Raw genomic sequence first — 18,727 nt, forward strand, 5'->3', positions numbered from 1 at the left:
ACTGGGCGCTGAGAGGGCGGCGGCGCATGCGCAACGTCGTCGAAGTCTCCGGGAAGGGGGGGGGAGGCTTGCTGGTCTTGTCCCGTCCGCGGCGCCGTCCGTTCCGTGAGTGGCGGTGCGGAGAGCGCTGGGGGGGCGGCGGTAGCGACGCACCCCGATCCCTTCCCCCATCCCCCCCCCCGCCCGTCCCAGTGAGGAGCGAGTCTCCGGCTCTGAGGAGGGGCTGGGTCCGCGCCCCCATCTCCGCCCCGCGGGGGGCTCCGGTAAGTGACTCCCCCGGCCCCCCCTCCCCTCAGCTTGTTGCCCCGGTGACGGGCCCCCTCCCCTCGGGGGGAGCTGCCTCGGCCCCGCTGCCTCCCGCACCCCCCCCCCCAGTCTGCCGCTGCATCCTCCCTCCCGGCCTGTGCCCCCCCCCCGGTCTCCCCTTCAGCTCCTGCCCCCCCCCGGCTTCCCCTCCCCCCCCCCCGCGCCCAGGCCCCCGGGCAGCTGGAGGCCGCGCTGGCTGCCCCTGGCGGGCTCAGCCCCTCGCTCCTGTGGCAGAGCAGCCTGCAGCTGCCCCAGCCGCCGGGCGTGAGGGGCCTGCCGGCCTCTCGCCGAACAGGGCGCCCGGGTGGGCAGCGGCCTGGCCCGGGCTGCGGGGCTGAGCTCCCAGGGCCGGGGTCACAAGGCGCGTCCCGGGGCGGGCTCCTTTTACTGCCCCCCCCTCGAGCGGCTCCTACGGCCCCCGGCTCGCCCTGTGGGCGGCACCGCCAGCCGGGGGGGACCCAGGTGTCCCGATTTTACAGGGACCGGCCTGATATTTGGGGCTTTGTCTCATGTGGGCGCCCTGGGGCCCCCTGTCCCCATTTTTCACACTTGCTCTCTGGTCATCCTACGGCCAGCGGACGGCCAAATGGGCCGTCTCCTCTGGGTCATCAAGGTGGTCCTTCCCAGTCCAGGCTGAGCCGTGGTGGCGGGGCGCCTGCACTGACCATGTTGTATAGATAAATAGAGGCACGCGCGCGCTCTCCCTTAATAAATTGGTTCGTCTCTGAGGTGCCACAAGTCCTCCTTTTCCTTTTGCGAATACAGACGAACACGGCTGCTACTCTGAAATCTCCCTTTTATCAAACTTCACACATGCATAATTGCATTTGAGTGGGGGACAGTTGTCTGTTTTCCTCCCCCTCCCTTTATCTGCCACCCAATCCCGGCTTTGTCACTGGATGGTTTTCTGGGAAATAGGAACTAGTAGCATAATCAATGGTTTCAGAGTAACAGCCGTGTTAGTCTGTATTCGCAAAAAGAAAAGGAGGCCTTGTGGCACCTTAGAGACTAACCAATTTATTTGAGCATGAGCTTTCGTGAGCTACAGCTCACTTCATCGGATGCATACCGTGGAAACTGCAGCAGACTTTATATATACACAGAGAATATGAAACAATACCTCCTCCCAGCCATTTGGTGCTGGAAATGGCCCAACCTGATGATCACTTTAGATAAGCTATTACCAGCAGGACAGTGGGGTGGGAGGAGGTATTGTTTCATATTCTCTGTGTGTGTATAAAGTCTGCTGCAGTTTCCACGGTATGCATCCGATGAAGTGAGCTGTAGCTCACGAAAGCTCATGCTCAAATAAATTGGTTAGTCTCTAAGGTGCCACAAGTACTCCTTTTCTTTTAGCATAATCAATGTGAGTGATGTAAATGTGCTTACAGTACACAGATACCGGATCGGCACGCTCTTGAAGTGCTGTGTATAGAGAGAATCTGTCCTTTCTAATTCAGATAGTGTCACTTTGAGCTGGTTTGTTTTTTTTTAAAGAAATAACTTCATCAAAAATACAACAAAAGTTCCTCAACAGTCCCTACGTTGCCTGTGTTCTTTGAAGAAAGAGAAGATGTCTAACAGGTCAAATAAAAATAGCTTCTATTATAAGGTCTTTGGGGCCTGCCATTTTTTGTTATCTATAGGGCCATGCACACCTGTGGTGCCTCGGATTTCAGATTTGTCACTTCATTTTTTAGAATTAAAATTTATGGAGCAGTCACTGTAACTTTAATAAAAGTCAGGGTTTCGTGACTGCTCTGGGATTTTGTTTTTTAAATTAAAAATGCCCTGATAAATGAGGGAGCACCAACCACTTATAGCAGCACCCTTGGCCCTGGCATGGAAACCCTAATCCTAGCTCTGTGAGGAGAGGAGGCCCAGGGGGAGTGGAGGTAGGAGGGGGCTGGAGAGAGAGAGCCTGCCTTGCACTCACCAGGGACACAGCGGTGGCTCCTGTGTCCCATGGGGCTGGGCCATGCTCCCTGTTCCAGGTCTTGCGACTTGGTGCATGGAGTCACAGCGCCACTTGCTCTCGTTTGGCCTTGCCTCCACTTCATTGTGATTGGGAGAGAGGCAGCAGGGCCAGATTTGAGTAAGTAGTGCTGCAACGTGCCCAGAGTGGGGAGCTGGGCCCAGCCGCACAGGAGCTGCTGCTGTGGAGTGAGTGTGAGGTGGGCTCCGTATCCAACTCCTCCACCTGGGCCTTCCCTCTGCACCACCCTCCATGCCCCACCCCCCTCGAGCCTCATGGACAAACAGAGAAGTCACAGTATGCATGACTTTTTCTGCACCCTGCCAAACCTGCAGCCCTATAAATGAGATAGTGTCTCTAAATGATACCTCTGTCTTTATCTCTGACTTCTAGGGCTGTGTTCCAGCCATGGGAATTTTGCTCTTTTGGGTTATATTGCCACTAGAAAACCTCAATGAAAATAGGTTTTCGATAGCAGCCATGTTAGTCTGTATCTGCAAAACGAAAAGGAGGACTTGTGGCACCTTAGAGACTAACAAATTTATTTGAGCATAAGCTTTTGTGAGCTCACGAAAGCTTATGCGCAAATAAATTTGTTAGTCTCTAAGGTGCCACAAGTACTCCTTTTTTCAATGAAAACACTGTCTTAAATTGTTCAAAGAGCTTGTATATTTTATATACATTACATTTTACTTATTGTTTCTTACAATAAACAAGCTAGGATCTTGCCCTGAATTTGAACCATAACATGGAATCGGCTAGCTTTTGTGTTTTTCTTAAACTTTATTTTTAATTTAATTTAAGATGTAGATGCAGTATACTTAACCCCCCCCAAAAAAAACAAAACAAAAAAACCCCTCAAGATCATTTTTATTTTTTAAGTTCGTACTTGTTTAGAGGTAATTATCTATCTGGATTTTGGCAGGCTGTTTGTGGAAATGTCTGCTACAGTGGGAGACCCTAATTGCAAAAGTAGCTAAAAATAGCAAATTTGTCTGTCTTCAGCTGCTCCACACATCCATTTAATATTTTGGCTCCTGGTAAGTTTCATAATAAGGGGCTCTGCATGTGACTGACAAACGTAGAGGTACCTTGTTTCTCGAAGTGTAAAAGAAAAAGGCACCCCTGACTGGGAGTCTCGGGGTGGGTTTTTCATGCCTAACAGTTTTACAAGATTAGGAGAATAGATTGGGTGAAGTACAAAACATTTTCAATACTGCCTAAAATGTGGTTTTTGAGGCATAATATTTGTCAAGTTTCCTTCCCTCTTTTTGAATGCTGTTCAAAAACAGGAAGCCTGACTTGTACCTTTTATTTTGTAACCCTCTTCCCTTCAGACTCTCTCATTAACTGATGGTGCCCAGTTTAGACAACTAGTCTATCGTTTTTCTCTCTCTGATAACTTAAATATTAAAACTATATGAAATATTAACTTCAGTCTGGATTCTTAATTCCAGCGTCTAATGTAGTTGAGTGTCAGTTATTTGGTCAGAATTCTTGCTTTCATGTTTTATTGTCATTAATAATGTCAAATGTATTTTTTTCCCCTTTTTTTCCCCCTTTTCTAGTAGCCATGGCAATGACGGGTCCAACACCCTGTTCATCCATGAGTAACCACACCAAGGAGCGAGTTACAATGACAAAAGTGACATTAGAAAACTTCTATAGTAATCTCATAGCACAACATGAAGAACGCGAAATGAGGTAAAAATCCCAGTTGGGAGATGGAAAGTGCGTCTGTGTAGAAGTGAAAGGAAACTAGTGGCATGATTGTTTAACTTGAGGTCCCATTTGAGCAGGTGCTATTTAGTAAATTGTAGCTCAAATTTAACTTACCTTAATGTTACCTTAGGCCTTGCTATTAACTACCTTACTTATCTGAGTTTCTCAAATATGATGTTGATGAGTAAAAATGGTTAGCTAGAGGACATTATTGTAAATTAAAAGAAGATGTTTTTCTGATTCAGAATATCTGCTCTTAAATCCATTATTCCATTGCTGAGCAATTTTAAAAAAAGCCATTTTGTTGAGCATGCTTTGATGAAATCAGTTGAAACATTTTCCTTTCAAACTTAAATCTTGACAATGTGTCTATTTGACTCAATATATCTTAGTGGAAACCCAATTGTATATTTAGCTTAGATTCATTTAAGCAGTAAAGTAAGAGGCCAGTCTCTACAAATACTTACTCTTTCAACTGTTGCTCCTTTTGATTTTTATTCCCTTTTAACATTTCTTGTAGTTTTATGAAGTCATGTGGTTTCAGCTTCATTTTCTGTTACAGTTTATGATGCAGCCCTCTGATAAAGGGAAATTCACTTGTTCAAAGGCGGCAAGCAGCTGCTGTAAAGACTGTAATTTAACATTAACTTGACTAACTCATAGGCGGGAGGAATCTAATAGGCTTCGATAGATGAGATATGATAAATTCCTTAAATATCCTTGGAAACCTGTATTTTCTCTTTGTGGGCCAGATTCTCAGAGGTGCTGAGCACCCTAAACTTCCATCAAATTCAGTGAGACTTCAGTGTGGTGAGCATGTCACAAGAATAGGCCTATAACCAGAATTTTCAGAAAGGCTTCCTGTAAACGCTTAATGTTGGAAAAAGCTTCAACATTGCTTGGTCCTGCTGAGCACTACTGCTGCGGAAATTCACATTTGGTATTTGAGTGGGGTGTTAGAGAGAGATGGTGAGCAAATCGTACTTCCTAGGTGCCTAAATAAGGGGGGAGCAATTTCAGTATACATGATAGAGATGTTGGGCTAAAATGTTATCATACCCCAGCAGTTGCTTAGTGGCATCTGGAGGCTGGAAAAGGATCTTGCAAAGAATGACTTGCATATTGAACAGGAACTCTTCAGTGCATTTGTATAATATGATGCTGAAAAGGCCATCAGGAAGCTCAGAACATAATTAATGTAGGAATTTTTCCTGCAGTGGCCAAAGATAAATCTGAACAACAAAAATAGAGATTACCTTCCTTGAACCAAAAAGGGGGGGAAAAAAGTGGAATTAAGGTTGTAAATGTGTCCATATTTTAAGGGAGAAAACCATTAATATCAGTTTAGGTACAAATATGGCCGCATCTCCAAGGTAGCTGAGCATCTCATAGACATTAATGAATTTATTCTTTCAACACCTCTAGGTAGGTAGGGAATTATATGACCCATTTTACAGAAGGGGAACTGAGGTACAGTGAAACTAAGTGACTTCTCTGGTGTCACACAGGAAGCTAGTGGCAGAGCCAGGATTTGAACTCAGATTTCCTCAGTCCAGGTGTAGCCACCAGACCATCCTTGCATAAAATAAGGCATGTGAAATTTCAGGCAGACTGGTTTAGATGAGCAAAGTTATAGAGGGTGAAGTTGGACTTCTATTGGAAAGGTAAGCTTGAGCTTAAAACTGGAGAGACCAGCATCTTTCCATAACTCTGATTCTTCACACTTCCATATTGAATCCAAATTCCTAGTCCGCTGACTTAGTTCTAGACAACACTTCCAGGTGTTGAAAGTATCTGTGCTTTTTATAGGATTTTCTGAAGAACTAAACAAGAATTTTTTTCATTGCTTTTTTTTTCTTTTTTTTCTTCCAGACAGAAGAAGCTAGAAAAAGTGATGGAAGAGGAAGGTTTAAAAGATGAAGAGGTAATGAACAGAAAACAAGTTTTTTGGTTAGATAATATAAGTAACCCATAGTCATACCTTTAGTAACCTCTCTGATTGGTTCAGTATGATCCAGATGAGAACTTCATTATGGAATCTCATAAACCGTATGGCTTTCTTTTTAAAACAAACACTAGAAGAGAATCAGGAGGTCCGCACATGCCCGAAAGGAAACCGAGTTTCTTCGGTTAAAGAGAACAAGACTTGGTTTGGAAGATTTTGAATCCTTAAAAGTAATAGGCAGAGGAGCATTTGGAGAGGTAAGAACAGAGCAACTGATTACTGAATAAAACTGTAGTAGCATTATAGGGACTGGAATGCTTTTGAAAAGACTTTTTAAAAGATCAGAACAGTGCAATTTGAAGCCAAATGACACAATAATCACTGCTGAATCTTTGTTTAAAGTTTGACATTAAAATGCATCAGACTTTATATGTAGTCAGTGCTAGTTTGTATTAAACAAACAAGCAAAACTCCACATCTTTAAAAGGACCAAAATGCTGGTGAAATGGGCTTGGCTGGCAACCTTGGAAAGCCCCTCTATCTGTAGAACAGATATAACAGTAGCAGTGCCGGTGTGACGCTGCTGTGCCAGTGTGCCTCCATCCTGGCCCTGTAGTAATGGGATGCAGTGATAGCAGAAACTGCATGCCAAAGGGCCTTTAATAATGGGTTTTCATGACATAGAAACTTGCCCACTAAACTGGGTTTTGACCAACCAACTTGTTTCATGTTACAGATTGCCAAATGATATCAAATGGTATCCTCTTTGTTACAGTGATCTGGTGTCCTAGAGGTAGCTGGCTCTGTATCCCATTACCATATCATAAGACAGTTAGTGCTAGTTGTCCTTATAATCTGATTCTGCTTTGCAAAATAGAAGTTAAATGTTTGCTTTTAGGGTATGGTACCCAGAATACTGTAAAAGAAACCTGGAAAAGTTGGGGGGATAAGGATGTGTTTCTGACTCCATATTTTTGCAAAACTTGAAGGTGCGGCTTGTCCAGAAGAAGGACACAGGGCATGTATATGCGATGAAAATACTACGCAAAGCTGACATGCTTGAAAAAGAGCAGGTGATTACTATTAATTTTCAAATAGCAATTCTAGTAGCTCTGCCTCTTTTTAAAATCTTTTTTTTCTGCTCCATTGCAAACTCAGATTCCTGGGGGACAAAAGTGGGCCTATATTTAAAAAAAAAAAAAAAACCAAAAAAACTAAAGAATAATCACTGCAACATATGGTTTAGATTTTGCTAGCTAAAAACTGCTAAGGGGGTGTGGATGGATTTTTTTTTTTGACTTTCCAACCTGCCTTCGATTTGGATACTCAGTTTTCCCTAAAGCGCTTAGAACATTTCAGCCTTATTGTAACTCTTTCTGGAAGACTCTTGAGAAATTACATAACTTTTATGTGGTCATGAGGAAAAATATAGCTTTCACTTAATATATTTCTTTATCTATTTTTATCAGTGATTAGTTAATATGTATGTATTCACATGTTCAAAACAGCATTTAAAAAAAATTCATTGTCTCTGCAACCTTGGTCAATTTCTTGATGAAGGTTTCAGTTGTACTGGCTTTTCACAAGAGGCATGGTGATCAGATATAGAGTGTGACTGAACATTCTGTTTCCATTTGAAAACATGGAGAAGCAAGGTGTAGGAAATTAGCAGTTTTCCTCTAAACAGCAACAGAGGAACACTTGTATTGCAACTGATCATGTTCCTCTTTCTGCATTTTGTGATATTATGTTACCATTTGAAACCAAAGATATGTATGTGAACTCTCAATACAATCTTCAGAGTGCTGGCTTACTGCAAGTCTGATTTCATCCTGATTTAGCATGTCTAATGGATTTAATTGTAAATATCAGTTGCTGGAACTGCATGAATCCTTCAGACTCACTCGCAGGACCTCCAAAGTAGTGGCACTTTTCATATTAATGCCAATCTCTGAATGATTGTATTATATCTTTGATAGCCCTTCTGGGAATATTAGTCTGAACTAATCAGTCCACCTTCGGCACTGGAGTTCATCTAGGAAGCAATGTTTTTGTAGGCAGTAATTCCTGAATTAACTTTTGTCTTTTAAAAGTATTCGTTGAAAAAATAGCATTGCGTTCTTGACCTCTTTGTCTTTGCATAGCAATTTTGAAAGTCAGTGCTTGGTGAGTGGGCCTGCACTGATGTGTTTTGAGACCTGGGTTTGACTCCCAATCTCAGTCATGAAATATCCACGTCTCATCTGCTAGATGTTAACTGTTCTGAACTGTAGTTAGTACCCTTTGTGCATGTTTTAGTTAGTGCTCTTAATATAGCAGATATTTTAACTCAGATAGTAAGTAGTTTATCTTGTATAATAAGCACCTCAAAATCGAATGTGTATTTTCATCATATCTATAATTCAATCAATGTTCTCTTTTCCATGTGAAGGTTAAGGAAGTAACAATATTAGACGTTGAAGTGCTCTGTTTGTCTACAGTCCAGGTATAAAGCAGGTAGCTGTAAGACAAGCTTCTCCATACTACCCTAGCCACAGCTGCACTTCTGACTTGGAGGGGATCCATTTTTTATAGGTATAGTAGGTGTATATATAAATGGTCATCTAGGGTAAAATGGGATTATTTTTCTCCATGAAAATTTGCTGCATAGTTGTATGCAGTGGGTTGAGTTACACGCTACGGTGTTACTCGTCTTTTGTTCCAATGGATGAGGACAAAGACCTCTTTAGGACCTGATCATGCAACCATTCACTACTAGACATAGTGTTCGCTACTGTCAATAGTCCTGCTGACTGCATTTAATTGGACTAATTGTAGTAGCAAACGCTACTTAAGGTGGTGTTTCTAGGATCGAGCCCTTCAATTGCCATTAAAACTAGGGTCATATTGTGAACCCTTTGCTTATATTGGTGAACAGTTACTTACGCAAACATTCCCTTTGCAGTTAGTAGATCTACTGATGTAACTTGATAATTTTTTCAAAGATCCTCAGAACAAAAACGTGTCATTAAGGTTTACAGTTGAAACCTTTGAACATAAAGGATCTTCGGATCTATGCACTGAGGGGTCAGATTGAGTCAGAATCCTAAGGAATTTATTCAGTAGGTACATTCCAAACAAAGCATATGAAAGAATGGCAGTGACCTTTAGTAAGGTTTTCTGCCTGTTCATTCTCAGAAGCATAATTTTTTAAGCTGTTGCAGTCTTCAAAAGTTATAATTGCCTGAAAACCTGTCACACTATTTTAATACGTGAAAATATCCAGTGATGAAAGTATTGAGACGGGCTAGTATTTCCATTCCTCGTGTAGAGACTTGACAGTTGCATATTCAGTCTTTCAATCCCCTCAAAACAGTGTTTGAATTGTGTGTGAAGATAAATGCGTCTAATAAAACATAATAAATGTAATAATTAATCACATGCATACATATACCCTAGGTTGGCCATATTCGTGCGGAGCGGGACATTCTAGTGGAGGCAGACAGTTTGTGGGTTGTGAAAATGTTCTATAGTTTTCAAGATAAGTTAAACCTCTACCTTATCATGGAGTTCCTGCCTGGAGGTAATTACCTGAGATCAAAAGGTCCCTTTCGTTTTGTTCTGTGGCCGTCTTCTGGCTATATAACAAATCTTGTCTGTCTTTGTTACTGGTATTTGTACACGTGTAATTGCTTTACAGTGTTGTCTTGGGTCTGATCCTGCAGGGAACTGAGCCATTCTTAATGTCTGGTGACTTCATTGGGGAATGAGGGTGCTTGGCACCTTACAGGGTCAGGCCCAAAGTTACCTGTCTGTACCATGGGGCTTTTGCATTCATGCTTAGGTACAGATGCTTGCAAACTTGACCTAGATGTTCTGTCAAGCCTTATCTTCACAGTCTGACATCTATCTTCTTAGAACCTTAACAGCTTTCAGTTTTCTAACTCTTTTCTTGTAGTTGGTTTGCATCAGAAACCTCTTGTCTGCAAAGAAGAGCTTTAAAGGTTAACTCTTGAGTGCTGAAACTACTGGAGTTCACTAGCAAGAAGGTTATACTGAAATCTTGCTGGGTTATACGGAAAACATGATTTGACTATTGAAACCAAATGATTGACTTCAGACCTGACATTGTGCAGTAATGCAGTCTGTTCTTGCTAAATGTGTTTCTGGCTGCAGAATTGTTATCTAAGGTCCAGATCTTGTGTGTGGTTGTCCATAGCTAACTTTGGTTTGTGGGACATTTCTATCAGACAGTTCACCTTTTTGCTAATTGGATGTTTTATAACTGAGACAGAAACTCTCAGATAGACTGACACAAAATAAAATGCAGTAGAGGCTTGCTAAATAGCACACAATAGTTTACACGCTCACAAGACAGTCTCTCTTCACTTCTCAGTGACAACTATATAACTGACTATTGTAGTGAGGCTTTTTTATATCCATTACTTTATAACATTATTTGGTATGTTATCAAGTCTTTAATGAAAACTAAACTAAAATTATAATGAACCAACACGCATTTGGCATATCCTTTTAAATTTCATCTACTCGCTAATTCACAGAATCTAGTATTTCAGTGAGTCTCTTGGTGATTAGTACAAATTAGTTTGGGTCTACTGGGTTTCTATAAAATTGGATGTCTTAATACCTGCCACCAACAAATTCCTGTATGTGGCTTTACATCACTAAACAATGTCAAGCTGACATTCTCTGTTAGCGCCAGCTGATGGCCTGTGATCATTCTATTTGTGATGTCACCGAGAGAAGACATTGCGTGGAATCTAGGTTAATTTAAAAATCTAAGATAGTGTACATCTTAAATTTATGTATCTGTATTGTGCTAGCAACCTGAAGCCTCAATCAGGGTACAAACAAACTGGTAGTCATGGTCCCTGCCCCAAAGAACTGGCATTCTATTGAAGCTTTATTTTCATAATCTAATTGCTAAATACTCTTTCAACTGAACAAACTAATGAGCATCAACAGGCTCGACTGTAGCTGAGCGAAGAACTAATTACACTTCTATATGCATTTCTTGGGTGTTTGTGAATCCACAATGTACAAAATATAATTGTTTCATAAAAACTGTCTACATTCACTGAAATGTAAAATGGATGTCTTATTTATTAGCTTTGGTGACATATGTTACTAAGAGGCTAGGGCTTAATTATCAGTTTGTATTTACTTCTGCTGTTTGTGGTGGCTGACTTTTTCTAGGTGATATGATGACACTGTTGATGAAAAAAGACACCCTAACCGAAGAAGAGACTCAGTTTTATATTGCGGAGACTGTGCTAGCCATTGACTCCATTCATCAGCTTGGTTTTATCCATCGGGATATCAAGCCAGATAACCTCCTCTTGGATAGTAAGGTACAAATATATTAACCACTGCATGCAGTGTTGTTGTAGCCATGTCGGTCCCAGGATATGACAGAAACATGGTGAGCGAAGTAATATCTTTTATTGGACCAATTTCTGTTGGGGAGAGTCTCCCCAACAGAAATTGGTCCAACAAAGGATATTACCTTAACAACTAGGTGACGTTTGGGTTAGCAGCAGATATACTGGGTAACTTAGAATTCAGAATGCTATGATAGATGGCACTATCGGTTAGTTAACCTTCAATTTCTTACCCTTGCAGAGGATATTTTCCATTGTCCTGATAGAAGTGAAGCGACCTCAATCTAGTCTTCAGCTGACAGTACCTTATTTACAGAGTGCTCTCCTGTGGCAGTTGTTTGAACTGATCTTGGTGGTTTTCAGTGCTGTTTTAAAGCCATCTTTTGGTTTCATTTCTTCCTCCTTAGTCTAAGACGTTTCCTTTGGGTCTGACATCTGCTTTGCGTGTGTTCACCAAATATTGAGTAGTATGTTTACACCAAGTGTGGGGATGTTGCTGATTCATTAGGCTTCCGGTCTCATTAGCTCTTCTCAAAATCTTTCTCCAGACTGGTCAGGATACCTGTTTACTTGTATGTATTTATAGTAGGTAGTACCCAGGAAGTTGGGGTGTTTCAATACCTTACTACTGCTAAGTAAAATTTTATATTTTTCTACTTACCTTGTCTGGGACAAATTTGCTGGCAAGAAGAATTTACCTACTTCTGTTAATTCCAAACTATAATGAAGTGCTCCGATTGGAGCAGATCTTTACAGAGTCATGCAAGTTTAGGATATAATATGCCATTTTTAGGCTCAAAAAAGAACTTCACATTGAAAGTCATTGCTGCCTTGCACTGTGGATAAGACAAATTCAAGCACTGGGCAGAGTAACATTTTTCTTTGTGGAATATCCTGTGTCTTAGCAAGTCCGCCCATGACTCATCCACTTTCTAACAGAGGAGTAGACAGCACTGCTCCTGGAAACGCTTTGTTCTTATCTGGGGTGGTCAATATTCTCCCTCAAGGGACTATGGGGCTGATCCTGCAAGGGGAAGTGCCTTCAGCTCCCATTAAAGTAAACAGGTATTGGGAACGTTACTGGAAATTGAATCACATCCACTGTGTGGCAGTGCAGAAAATTATCCCTAGGGTTGTTCAATATCTCATACCAGTTGTAGGCTAGAGCAAGATAATAAATATGCTTGGTGTTTTGTCATATGAAATAAATGGGTAAATAACTCTATTCTTTGGGTGGATGTCTTGTATTTCTTCTGCATTTTGGGTCTCCGCATCTCTAGGGCCATGTGAAACTATCAGATTTCGGTCTCTGCACTGGGCTAAAGAAGGCTCACCGAACGGAATTCTACAGGAACTTGAACCACAGTCTTCCGAGTGATTTCAGTAAGTTCTCTGTCATCAGTACCAGCACTTACATTCTCTCCTATGGGAATGGCGTTAGAAATTCCGAAGAGGACTGATTTCAACACAGTGGTGGAAAGCTGCTGTTAGGGATCTAATGAATCCTGCCTGTGTGGAGGGTTTGGGGATAAAAGGGTGAATGGTATATGTGGCACATTAGTCCCTGTTAAACTGCAGCTTCCCTCTTGCTCTTTCTGCACTGTGCACTTCTTTTATTTTTGCTACTTACCAAGATATTTATGTAAATATAAGCATTTACCTTTCCGATAAGCTAGCTCCTTCCTTCCAGTCTCACGTTATCCTTCCCTTGATGTACTACACGGTAGGCTCATTGCATGTACTGTAGCAAGGACTGCTAGCAGATGGCACAGTAGCAGCACACAGGACTAACGTGGCCAGCCCTGCCATAGCACATGTGGAGGCATGGAGATATTTTAACTTTTGGGAATGCACATCCCCAGAATCTAAATCTTTAAAATTGTTTCGCAAGAAGAGCTGGAACATAGCACCAGAATGATAGGAAATTGCAGACTCTCCTGAAGCTAGGTCCTTAGGAAGAAACAGAAAACTTTGTTCACTTCAGTTTCTAGTCAGTTTCCCTCTGCAGCAACACCAATGTAAATGCTTCTGTGCTAGATCTTGATATGATTCTGTAGTTGCTAGCTCCTCTTTCATATATTACTTGAAAAAAAGGAGGCAGTCACTTTCTCTTGGCTATTTCTCCGTGGTGAGGATGTGTGACTAGTAAAGAGGCTTTTGATATATTCACCCCAGTGCTTTTAAAAGAAACAGTTCCTCCTGATCAGAGGCTTTGAGATCCCAATTAACTAACATTTATGGTTAGTAGTCAGGGTCTTGGCTATCTCAAAATAGTTTCATTGAAATGATTGACACCACTGTGAGTCCAATTCCTGGTGAACAGGAGTACACATTACAAAAACCACCAACATAGTTAGTACTAACTGACCCGTTTTTGGCAGTCTGTCTTTGGCCTCTCTGAGCTGTAGAGACTGAACACCCCTCTGTCCTTTACAGATGGTCCCTTCAGATCAGGTTTGAGGCATGATAGGAGGGCAGTGTTGGGAAGCTGGCGCTGCTGCTGCTTCTGCTTTACCTGCTCTGTGGACAGAGAGGACGTCAGTCTCCAGGGCTCTCAATCTGAGAACAGCTTTTCTGAACTGAATTCGCAGAGAAGAGATGGATGCAAAGAAAATGTTGACCTATATTGTCCCTCCTGTTCCTGTGTTGCACAGTAGCTTGAGTGCTTGCGCTGTAAAATACCATAACTTGACCATACCTGACATGCCTGTCATCAGAGATAGGGTTTTACTAAGCAGTTAAGGCCCAAGTACCCAATCTAGGCTTTTTTAACTAGTTGGGCCTATGCTATGTGAGTGACGAAAAGACCCTCAGACATCAATGTCTTTATTTTGCCTTCAGCAAACAAAAGCATATACCGTGTGTGAATAGATTTGTTTGGAACTTTACAGAGAGTAGAGGTTGGGTTGTGATCTCTTTTACATCATTTTAAAGCTGAGCTAACTCTGTTGGATTAATGAGATTTATTCCAGATGTACATGGATGTAAGTGAGATCAGAATCTAATCTTTTAAATGTAGTCATCTTGAAGTGAGTATTTTGTTCCTGGAGTTATAAACTTCTGAAAACATGGATGTCTAATGGAAGTGCTTACAGAATTTTAACTTTAGTGCAAAGAATGCAGCAGTGTCTAGTGCTGGCAGACTGTCAAGTGGCAGGGTCTGGAAGCTACAGATGAGCTAGGAGTAACTCTGTCCCTCTATGTATAACTTCAAGTGGGGCTATTTATCATGGATAAAAAGTGGAAAAGAAAAGCGAAATGAGCAATACTGATGTCTGTGTGTTCTGGTCCTCTTTAGCTTTCCAGAACATGAATTCCAAAAGGAAAGCAGAAACATGGAAGAGAAATAGACGTCAGTTGGTAAGTGCAGTCCCTCTGTCTACAGATGCTCATGGGTGAGCTCTGAGATGCAAGTGGGTTGGCTGATTGATATTAAAAATGACCAGCATTTATACCGTGACACTTTTCAAAACTCTCAGGGCACTTCTCTGAAGTACTGTGAAAGATCTGTGCAGTTGGGCTTTAAAAAAGAAATAACTCTTGTTTGTCCATCTGTAAAATTCTGGTGACTTTTATGCTTAAGATAGAGAACCACCATGGCTTGTTGCTTTTTCTGGTGCAATTATGGCTAAAACTAGCCAAGTTCTTAGCTACTTCCAATATAACATTGCCTCTGGGGAGACTTCTAGCCCATACCCAGACTGTGATGCCTTAAGAGAACTGGACAAAGCAGATTGAGGCACATAGTGGTGATTTTACTGTGCAGATTTCGTAAACAATAAAATCTGCCCAAGTCTAGCTGGATCTGGTAGAGAAACTCAGTGATTAGATTTGCATCTATCACGTGTTACTTGGCAGTGCTGATGCTAGAGATGAACATGAGCCAAGTCTCCAGTGTGAACTAGGGCTATACTGCAATTTGTGTTTAGCCTTTTTGCCTCTTTAGGGGCCGGAGGAACAGCTTCCTACAAAGACTTTTAAACAGTATTATTTATCTCTTTCTTAATCTCACTTGAAATGTTTCTAACAGTCTATCTTCTGTAAGAATAGAGCCGCAGCATTTAAACAGGTTTTATTCCCTTCCCCTACAATAGTGTTTTTTCACTGCTCTCACTTTAATGGTATCTTGATAGCATATGGGATCTTATTTTAAAAAAAAAAGTCATCTTTTAGTTTGAATAAGTTGTCTGTGTGGGTTCTGTTCGAGCCCTCTGGTCCTGTGAAGATTTCTCAGTCACTTGTCTGTCGGGATCTCTCTCAAAATGTGTAACTGAAGCCATTCAATTTCAGGCCTTCTCCACTGTGGGAACTCCAGATTACATCGCTCCTGAAGTCTTCATGCAGACGGGTTACAACAAGCTTTGTGATTGGTGGTCACTTGGGGTCATCATGTACGAGATGTTAATTGGTAAGAAACGAGCAATGCACAAACCTGGAGTATATGTTAAATTCATAGCAGAGTCAAAGTTCACTTTTTCATGGCTTCGTTTATCTTTGCTGGCACACCTTCACACTTAGTGCCCATTTTCACATTAAGCAATTTTCTCCAGTTTGCTGTTCACCTGAATTTTTTTAAACTGCTATCTTGTAACCCAAATGCAGTTATTGCTGTTTTTTCTCCCTGGTGACTTTAAATTAGTTCAATTTAAGCTTTAGTAGCCATAAATTACTCTTTACTTCATTGCAGGAGTGTATTTTCTCTTTTAGGTTATCCCCCTTTCTGTTCTGAGACCCCTCAAGAAACGTATAAGAAAGTGATGAACTGGAAAGAGACTCTGACCTTCCCCCCGGAAGTTCCAATCTCTGAGAAAGCAAAGGATCTTATTCTAAGGTACCAGTCAGTCAATTGCTGCAGCTGACCAAGCTTGTAGTGTGGTGCCACTTGTTACATGTCATGAATTTTCTCATCCTACAAACTGCATGAAACACCTCTCTTACAACTTGCCTAATGAGACAATGGGTGCTTCAAAGTTTAAGGTGATGCATTTGTCGCATTTATGTATTGACTACGAAGGTTGCTAATCAAATATTTTTCTCATCAAATTCATGGTGGTTCACTGTCATTTAAATTGGGAGCCCTTAAAGAACTGCATTAATGGGGGCTCTTGTAAAATGCTTATGTTTGGGAGAACCTCATCTCGTAGCTTTTTTTGCCTCTCACATGTCTTCGTCCCCCATTTCCTGTGCCCCTGAATTCTTCAGAAATTGAATCTCCACTTGAAGGAAACACAGAATGAGAATGTTGAGTTGTATTAACTGGCTGTATGGACCCTTTCTGTTTATATTGGCAAAGGATGTCCTTGAAATAGGCTTACGCTTGTTAGGATAGCAGGTTAGAATTACTGGCTTTCCATCCTATGTATTTAAACACTTCTCATGAGTGATCTAAATTCCTTTGGGAGTTGAATAGTCTATCCAAGCAAACTCCTGTCTGAAATAAGGTTTACCCACTTTGCTTCCATATGATACATATCTGCCTTAAGGCTGTTAACGCCCCATCAGCCTTTATGCGTTCCACAAAAAGCAATCACCAACCCAGAAACATTTTGTCTTTGTCTAAACCAAGGCAAACATACACACTGAAACTCAGACTCAGTTTAGGGAATAAATTCCCTACAAACCTCCTTGGAAGTGTCTCAAACTGTTTTCCAGACCCACCATTGTAATGCAACAGGCAAGTGTCTGACACTATTTGTGTGTAGAGTTTGATTTATAAACCTATTCCGTGCACATTGAGCTGGGCTTGTGAAAGAGAATGTGCAATCATTTTGCTCTTTAGTCTTAACTATGTATATAATGTCTCGGATCGGTTTTTAATCTGGTCTCAATACAAAAGTGAAATGTACATGCTTTTGTGTGTACTGTTGCCCTCTGCTGGTCCTGGATGAAAGGGCATATTATCCTTGAAAGTAAATTCCCTATATTCTATCACAGCCTTAACATTCCTCAGTATGGTTGGTGTGTTACTTTTAAAATAAGAGCTCTTATCGTTATCCTTCCGTTACAATTTCATACATGTAAATACTAGTTTCTGTTTAAAATGACTCACTGTTTCTAAATATAACACTTCACTATTTTCATGCTTCCTTTCACAGATTTTGCTGTGAATGGGAGCACAGAATTGGTGCACCTGGTGTTGAAGAAATCAAGGGTAACCCCTTCTTTGAAGGGGTTGACTGGGAGCATATCAGGTAGGACATTGCCAGACACGTCAGCATCCTTCTAGAAAGCTAGTCCTTGTTTAATTTCCCATCCAGTGGTCTAATTACATTAGACTGTTAGGTTTGTCAGAAGTGCTGGTACAGTAAAAACTTGCCTGTGATGGTAAAATGGGCAGCTCTGACTTGAACACGCAGGGAACCAGGCCTGTGAAATAACCAGGCCTACGTGGCAGCGATGAGGTTCAGATCCTCATCTGACTTCTCTGAGGTTCAAGCATATCCAGATCAAGGCTTTTTTTGTGAGTCCCTATAGAAATGGAATGTATTCATTGCCTGCCTTAAAACCTAATATTGAGAATGTTGCTCTTGGCAGAGAGAGACCTGCTGCAATATCAATAGAAATTAAAAGCATTGATGACACCTCAAACTTTGACGATTTTCCAGAATCAGATATCCTTAAACCAACAGGTAAATATCTCCCCTTCTTGTCACTATTTTACATATAATGATAATGTAGGATTCCTGTTAAAGTAAACTCTGCAAGTCTGGCTTGATAGCAAGTTCGGGATAAGAGTCCTTAATCATCTAATGCTTAGGGGGAATGCTGAATGGTAACTTTTACAAACTGTGGGCCCACTTCTGCAAGTCCTTCATGCACAGAACTTCCACTGATATCACAGGGAGGCAAAAACTTGTGGGAGCAGACTCTGAATTTGCTGCAAATCTAGATGTAAGGGGATTTGAGGGCAGTTTCAGACTTAAACCCACAAACTAAAGCGAAACTCAGAACTGTCAGATCTTTCTCCCTCCCCCTATCTTCCTCACTCGACTAGTGTAATACATTTTGTGGTAGCATTAAAGCCAAAAATCCCTCATGGAAGTGCCATTGATAGCCTTACCTGAGTTTTTCGGATACACGTGTTTTATAAAGAAAATGTTCATCTCTTTTTGTACAAATAAGACTACGATGGTTCCTCTGGTGTTACGCGTGATGACTGCCATGGAAATGTATAGTTGGGACGTGGCAGTGCTTCTCAGGGCACATTTGTGAGACTTAATATGTGTAATTTTATAACGTTCTCTAGTGTCATGGCGAAAATGGCTCTGCTTTAATCAACGAATGATGGTTCCACCATGTGTTTTGTAATGACAGCTTCTATGTCGAGGCCTGTTTGAGCATTTGTTAGCATGTGGATTTTTAACACACAATAGACTGTAATGACTCCCTTTTTTCTAG

At 41.5% G+C, this 18,727-nt stretch overlaps 1 protein-coding gene across 3 annotated transcripts in view; it reads left to right on the plus strand.

Annotated features, from left to right (window-relative positions):
• Window positions 1-18,727, plus strand: part of STK38 (serine/threonine kinase 38) — a 26,489-nt gene continuing 7,762 nt past the window's right edge. For 2 of the 3 annotated variants that reach the window (XM_073319559.1, XM_073319560.1), the window contains exons 1-13: window positions 1-263; window positions 3,850-3,985; window positions 5,876-5,927; window positions 6,083-6,205; window positions 6,938-7,021; window positions 9,387-9,510; window positions 11,145-11,299; window positions 12,610-12,712; window positions 14,628-14,689; window positions 15,620-15,737; window positions 16,037-16,160; window positions 17,425-17,520; window positions 17,864-17,958. In XM_073319559.1, the coding sequence (XP_073175660.1) occupies window positions 3,855-3,985; window positions 5,876-5,927; window positions 6,083-6,205; window positions 6,938-7,021; window positions 9,387-9,510; window positions 11,145-11,299; window positions 12,610-12,712; window positions 14,628-14,689; window positions 15,620-15,737; window positions 16,037-16,160; window positions 17,425-17,520; window positions 17,864-17,958 (1,267 nt within the window). In that variant the 5' untranslated portion in view covers window positions 1-263; window positions 3,850-3,854. The remainder of the gene's footprint in view (window positions 264-3,849; window positions 3,986-5,875; window positions 5,928-6,082; window positions 6,206-6,937; window positions 7,022-9,386; window positions 9,511-11,144; window positions 11,300-12,609; window positions 12,713-14,627; window positions 14,690-15,619; window positions 15,738-16,036; window positions 16,161-17,424; window positions 17,521-17,863; window positions 17,959-18,727) is intronic. The other variant, XM_073319561.1, reaches the window with a different exon arrangement.

Source organism: Lepidochelys kempii, chromosome 21 (genome assembly GCF_965140265.1).
Source record: "Lepidochelys kempii isolate rLepKem1 chromosome 21, rLepKem1.hap2, whole genome shotgun sequence".
Taxonomy (NCBI): Eukaryota; Metazoa; Chordata; order Testudines; family Cheloniidae; genus Lepidochelys; species Lepidochelys kempii.